Consider the following 7,569-nt stretch of genomic DNA (forward strand, 5'->3'; position numbering starts at 1 on the left):
TTGAAAAAAACAAACAAAACAAAACAAAACAAAAGGCACTGAGGAGAGCTGGGCGTGGTGGCGCACGTCTTAAATCCCAGCACTAGGGAGGCAGAGGCAGGCGGATTTCTGAGTTCGAGGTCAGCCTGGTCTACAGAGTGAGTTCCAGGACAGCCAGGGCTATACAGAGAAACCCTGTCTCAAAAAACCAAAAAACAAAACAAAACAAAAAAAAGGCACTGAGGATATGTGATAATGTAATTAAAGAATTTCCATTCTTGTGGGGCAAATTTCTGAAAGTGAGTACCTGAAAGGGTACTTAGAAAACAGGTGAAAACTCCCCTAATACATAAAGAGTTAAATGCCCAGATTCAGAAAGCCGACTGAATCCATAGGATAAGGCACTGATGCCGAAATGTATAACTTGAGAAAATTTAAAACAAAGGAGAGCCCCACTTACAGAGAAAAACAATACAAAGCAAAATAAAAAGAGATTTAGAGATTTTCTCATCATAAATCCTAGAAGCTAGAAAACAGTGGTATGTTGCTCCACAGCTGAAAGAAATCATATCTGTCTACTTAAAATCCTACAAACAAAACAAGGGAAAATTAAGAGATTCTCAGGTAAGAAAAACAAAACACTGTGTCCTTCCGCCCCTCATGAGAATCAGCTAAGAGCACAAAGGATAGTCCTAAAGGAACAGGCAAAGGGAATGAATTCTTCAGACAGAAGGAGACAAGAAAAAGAAGCAACCTTACACAGAAAGAAAACACACAAGACAGGAGTGAATGTAACAGACTCTCCTGTTCATGGGTCTGGTGAGTAATATTTGGTGGTTGAGGCAAATGTCTTCAACACTATTTGCTGTGACTCCACTTCACATGTATGTAGGAAAAATATTTAAGACAGATACATTATAAATGGAGATGAAAGGAGGTAAGTTTTTCACTCCTGCTGACCTGAGGAATAATGACATAAGTAGATGGTAAGTTAGTCTACACTGTGTAATACATAGAACAACTAAAAGAGCTATACGATAGATACATTTATAAAGATGGGGGGTTAAAATAAGAGTTTAAAAATCCAGGGGCTGGTTCAGTGGGTAAAGGTACTTGCCACCCAAGACTGACCATCTGGGTTTAACTCTTGGAATGCACGTAAAGGTGGAAGGGAAGAACTCAATCTGTAAGCTGTCCACGGATCTCCACATCTGTACCATGGCTTGCATATGCCCGGCTCCTGCCCCTCATAACACATTTTTCTAAAAATCCATAGTTGAACAGAAAGTTAAAGCCAACATTCTTTTAACTGTTTTGCAAGAATAAAGATATTCTATAAGTGATACTATAACCCTCCCTTTGGCTTATACAAAATAAATTGGGTCCCAGAGACGCTCTCAGGAGGGTCACTTCACTCCTCTTCCCAATGTGACCACAGTGAATAAATCTTCGTTTGCTGTTTCTCACCAGTGCTTTCTTTCTTTAATTGGCTGTTTTGAGGATGAGTAGCTGAACCTAGCTTGTTATGGCTTCCAAGGCCCTGGCTGACACTAACAACTCCATAACAAAATGAGAAAAACAAAAAACAGGAAAGAATAAAATAGTACACTTACACTCTTAATATATCAGTAACCACACTAAATATAAATAACATTAAATAAAAAGAATTGGTAGAATAGATTTTTTAAAAACTAACAAAACAAGAACTCGACAGAAAAACTAGGACCTAAGCACATGATTGTTGGTAAGAAACTTACTTATACTACTGTAACATGAATAGATGGAAAATATTAGAAAAATATGTTATGTAACATTAAGCTAATACAAAGTAGGGAATATAATACCAGATAAAGTAGACTTCAGAGTAAAACATTACTAGAAGTACAGAAAGATACATTATGACAAAGAATCAATACATATACTGAGAAGACAGCAATTCTAAATGCACAAGCAGCAGATTTTATATAAATTTGACATATTAAAAGCTTGTATTCCCAACACTGAGGACAAGACAGGAAGATTGCTACAAGTTTAGAGGTTAACCTAGGGTACATAGCCAACTGTTCAAAGCCAAATGGGCTACACAGTAAGACCATGTCTGGGGGTAGGGGGGAAGCAACTATCTGAACCAAAAATTAATAAGAAACTCAATGGAGAAGTGGACAAATCTATATAGGTAATTGGAAGATTTCAAAACCCTCCCTCTTAAGAGTATTTTTTTTAAAAATCAGAAAATTGGGGGCTGGAGAGATGGCTTAGTGGGCAAGAGCACTAACTGCTCTACCGAAGGTCCTGAGTTCAAATCCCAGCAATCACATGGTGGCTCACAACCACCTGTAATGAGATGTGACGCCCTCTTCTGGTGTGTCTGAAGTCAGCTACAGTGTACTTATGTATAATAATAAATAAATCTTAAAAAAAAAATCAGAAAATTCAGAAAATTGTTATACATCTAGGAGAACAAACTTCAAGCAAGACCTAACTGATGTTTACAGAACACTTTACCTAACAACAAGCAACATTCTTTTCAAATGACCGTGGGCCACACATCAAGACAGATGACAGACTAGGCCATTAACACTAACAAAATATGTAGAAGGACTAAGATCATAACAGAATCAAATTAGAAACCAATAACAGTTAGATACTAAACAATAAACACTTCTAAATTAACCAAAGGTATTCAAAATAAAACAAAACACCGATATACAGTAGGGGAAGGCACTGAAGTTATCAAAGCTTTTGGAAATCTAAAGGAGTACCAAGATAGAAACTTAAAGTAGAAGAATATATACATCTGAAAACAAACAAACAAAAAGGCTTTAATCAACAATCTGTTTCTAACCCTGGCCTCAGGACTAAAAGGGAAAAACAAACAAAAACCAACAGACAGACATTAAAAACTAAAAGAGCAGAAATCAATGTGAAGAGCACAAAACAGTGAAACCCCAGGGAAACAAAGGACTGCTCCTCTAAGATCTGTACACACACATGCCTTTTGCATACAACCGCAACGCCTCTAAGATCTGTACACAGACATGCCCTTTGTAAACAACGGCAACACAACTAACAGGGTGTGAATGAGACATGATGTCACTAAAGACCCTCAAGATACCAAAAAGAATCAAAAGGAACATCATCAAATCTCTAGGTATTTTACAGCTTAGAAGAAATGAACCACAGAGGAACACTTCTCAATTTCCCTCTAAGTTTAACCTAATTCCTAACAAAAGAAGGCTGCATGTAGACAGAAACACTTATTCTAAATAAAAGACCATGATAATGGTAAAAATAAAGCTTTATAGTCACAATAATCTAAATGTGAAATTGGTGGGAGGATATGAACAACTAAAAAAAAAAAAAAATCTGCAAATCCAAAGTAGATGCGCAAAGACCTAAAGATTTTCCTTGAGAACTGCTATCTGCATATGTGAGACATACATGTATGTTCCAAGGCATGCATGTGGAGTCAAAGGCTCTCTCCTTCCCCCATGTGAGTCCCCAGAATGAAGCTCGGGTTTGTCAGGCTTGGCTGCAGATGCCTAACTCACAGCCAGATTCTACTACTTTTTAAGGAAAGTGCAAAACTCAAGGAGAGACTTTCCAGCCCACAATGCCAAAACAACTAGAGACTATGGGCAAACTAAGTATTTAGATACATCTCGATTTAGGCATTGATCCTATCACATTCAAAATGGATTCTAGACTTAAAATTATAAGACAGTTACAGCTCAGGCTGGCCTCAAACTTAAAAGCAATACTCCTGCCTTGTGCAGTCCACTGAGCCAATCAAAATATATAAGGGGAGGTCTCTGGGACCTAAGGCTAAAGGTAAAGTTAAAATTGACAACAAAAGCACAACAGGATGAAAAGTTTAATAAAGTGTACATCACAAAAATGAAATCTTCTTGCTCAGTAGAAGACCAGTAGTCTTCACCGTGTGAACCCTTTAAAACAACTGCATTTCTATGCCATGTGATACTATTCATCACTAAAACACTAACAACCTAGGGGTGTCTCTACATAACCAACCTCAAAATGTAAATACTGAAGTTCCATTTTTATAGCATTGCAACATTACAGAAATGGAGAAGACAAGAGTAGTTTCCAGGGGTTAAACTTTGTGGCAGGATTTGGCTTGACCCTGGTGTGATATGTGCTATAGTCACGGCGATACCAAGGGGGTATCTAAAGGTTATGAAAGCCAGTAATTTTTACAGCTGCATGAGTCTTCATTTGTCTCAAAATGCAAAATTTAAAATTTCATAGGTATTATGAATAAGACAAAGGAAAAGAAAAATGTCTTAAGAGAAGCCTGCAGAGAAAGAAACTGGTCAAATCAAAGTGAGGTGTAGGGAGAGAAGATAGCAGGCAGATGGCCCCAGCACCTCAACTCTGGATTCCTCAAGGGCATTCTTCCCAGAAACAAGGGTCAAAAAGCACCCCAGAAAGCTTAATACTCTGGTTGTCTTTTAATAAGAGAACAGTTTCGAAACCTTGTTAAAGATGCCCTGGAAGCAGAATCTGAAGGAATCCAGAGTGTAGCAAACCCACCAACAACACAGTGGAGAGGACACGCCACCATGCAGAGCTGATGTGGCCTCAGGCTCCCCACAGGAGCTAAGGAAATAAGGCTGCAGATGAAGTTTATAGCACAGCGATCGTGAAGCATGGATACCATGAAATGCTCGTCAGAACACAAAATGAGCAGAAATGATCCTACACCAGGTCATAGCTCTACTTGTTGGTTAATAACTAAGTGAAAGGAAAAATATCTTAAAACAATTTAAAAAATTATAAAACACTGATAGATGCTGTGTCAACTTTCCCAAAATCACATGCTAGGAAAAGTTGCACATACTAATCAAATGAAGTCCTCAACTCCAGAAAGGTCAAAGGCTCATTATTTTCATACCTCCTACTGTTAGCATTCGAAGTCGTTCCTTGAAAACTGCAAGATCTGAGAGGCAGAGTGGGGTAGCATGGGGGAGTGCAGAAGGAAAAAGACAGGTGAGAGTTAGTTTAAAACCTCAACACCAAAATTCTATACCATCACCACAGAAATAGGTAAAACAGATACTGTAACACCAACGGAGGGATGGAGGGACAGATGGAAGGACACACACACCCAACACACACACACACACACACACACACACACACACACACACACACACACACACACACATGGGTTTTGTGATCAGGGGTTCAACTGTTTTGGTAAATGTAGGACTTGTTGTTCATAGAAGAGCTGGATAAGGTAAATCAAAGGACAGGAAGGCCACTCCCCTGACATGGGAAAGCCACCAGGCAGCACCATTTGATCCCACTGCTCTAACCTAACCTCATGAAGCCACTGACAGTTATGCGTTTCTAGACCACTATGTGGTGAAAGACAGAGTTAAAGAAAGGGAAAAAGACCTGATGTGTGAAGTAGCTACCTTTCTGAACTGGATTCAGGGAGCAGTCGATTGTAAAGAGTAGGAGGATGTTAGTCTTCCTGCACAAGATGGCAGAACAGGAACAGAAGAATTCGACACCCAATGACCCTTAACAACACACAGCTATGCACACCTTACGCTGCCTTCTACCTGTGAGCTTTCAGGCATTTCTACCCCAACCTTCCTGGCCACAAGTGAAGCTCAACCACTTACCAGATATATAAAACTCTTCACCCAGAACCGTGATCAGGGTGTGCACATGAAGGCAGCCAGGCACTTCCCTTCAAGCAGAGGTTCAAACTGACTGAAGAGATCCCAGTGAGCAGGCAGTCTCAGTAAGACACCTACTCTGTGCAAACAGCAGGCAAAGTCCTGCCTTCTTCTCCTAGGGGCAAGCATCTAAGACCTGAGCACCCAAGCTCTGCACAAAAGCAACAATGTTCTGCTTAAGGTGAGGGTGACGATTTTCTGTTTAGAGTCAAGACAGACCAGGTCAACAACCCAATCCTTCAAAGCTCAGACGCAGGGGAAGGCTTCAAATGGAACTGAAATTGCTCATTCTTGTTAAAAAAAAATCTGAATACCATATGGGCTGGTGCTTGCTATCGGGTATTGGGTATGCAGATACTTTTATTTCTTTTTTCTTTTTTTTTTAACTTTGAAAACAAAGACAAAGGACACAACCAAAGAGTGAAAGAGCACTACTGTGTTGTCATTATAGAAAGCACAATTGTCTCTCTCCAAGCATATCTGAGGACTCTGAAGTCTTCTCAGCACTTAAATTTAGAGTGTGGATGTGTCACTGGTATAGACAAGCTGTTAGGGACACAGCTGTGTTTCTTCTTAAAGGATACACATGGGGGTAGGGGTGACAGACATACCAGTTCTCAGGCATACACAAGGAATCCCTGTTCAACATCTAGGGGCTTTGATGCCCTTTGAATACAGCTTCAAGAGACTGGCTTTTGGTCACCTAAGGAAGCTTACTGGGTACTACTCTCCAGCTATCTGAAGTTACACAGCAGGTAACAATAAACAAACTGTTATTATTCCAAAATTGTGATTAAAAAGCAGTTCTAGAACCAGGTGGTGTGGCAAACACGTGTAGTTCCAGCTACCTGAAAGGCTGAAGGAGGAGGGTCATTTGAGCACATGGGTTTGAGACCAATCTGAGCAATAAGAATGACTGCAGCTCAAAAAACCCTAGACAAACAGGGTTTACACTGAGTTCCCAGCTCACTCTTCTCAATGCAGCAAGAAAGTCAGAAGGATGTCCAGGAACACTAACACCCTGTATCTGATGCCACAGAGAAAATGCACATTCATTTAAGTAGCTGAAAGTCCAACATCGTTTTGGTCTTAAAACTGACTTTTAAACTAAATGTAAGCTCATATCCTAATACTTTTAAGAATTTACAAACACGTGTCTCTAGCGGCATTATGTAGCAGAAGATGGCCTAGTCGGTCATCATTGGGAAGAGAGGCCCCTTGGTCTTGCAAACTTTATGCCCCAGTACAGGGGAACGCCAGGGTCAAGAAGTGGGAGTGAGTGGATAGGGGAGCAGGGTGGGGGGGAGGGTATAGGGGACTTTCAGGATAGCATTTGAAATGTAAATAAAGAAAATATCTAATAAAATTAAAAAAAAAGAATTTACAAACACTAAAGGTATAGTATGTTTGAGAATTTTCATATTTTCCTTATATTTGATTACAAAATGTTAAAGTGAATTCTTTAATTATATTTAAGTCTCAGATTAGGAAAATAGTCATTATGTCCGTGTGAGAAGTTACCATGGAATACATAATAGAAGTCACAGATGATGACAATTTAAAAAAGGAATTTAGTTTGGGTACAATACTAAAAATTGAAGATAAAAGATGAGAACTGTGGAGAGCCTTTTGGAGGGCCACTTGGCAGGAATCTGACATTGGCCAAGGACAACAAAATGGGCTACAGGCAGGAATCTGACATTGGGCCAGGACGAGGAAGTAAGCTCGAGCAGGAACCTAACTTTAGGCTAGAACAGGGAAGTAGGGCTTAGGCAGGAATTTTAATCATAGGATTAAGAAGTAGGCTTCAGTCGGGTGTGGTGGCGCATGCCTTTAGTCCCAGCACTCAGGAGGCAGAGGCAGGTGGATTTCTGAGTTC

General features: G+C 39.8%; 1 protein-coding gene across 11 annotated transcripts in view; it reads right to left on the reverse strand.

Annotated features, from left to right (window-relative positions):
- Ogdh (oxoglutarate dehydrogenase) overlaps positions 1 to 7,569 on the reverse strand; it is a 66,467-nt gene that overhangs the window by 27,213 nt on the left and 31,685 nt on the right. For 3 of the 11 annotated variants that reach the window (XM_029545333.1, XM_029545332.1, XM_029545330.1), the window contains one exon: positions 4,895 to 4,939. The exons of the other annotated variants lie outside the window; for them this stretch is intronic. In XM_029545333.1, the coding sequence (XP_029401193.1) occupies positions 4,895 to 4,939 (45 nt within the window). The remainder of the gene's footprint in view (positions 1 to 4,894; positions 4,940 to 7,569) is intronic. 11 annotated transcript variants of the gene reach the window in all.

This window comes from Mus pahari, chromosome 13 (assembly GCF_900095145.1).
Source record: "Mus pahari chromosome 13, PAHARI_EIJ_v1.1, whole genome shotgun sequence".
In the NCBI taxonomy this organism is placed as follows: Eukaryota; Metazoa; Chordata; class Mammalia; order Rodentia; family Muridae; genus Mus; species Mus pahari.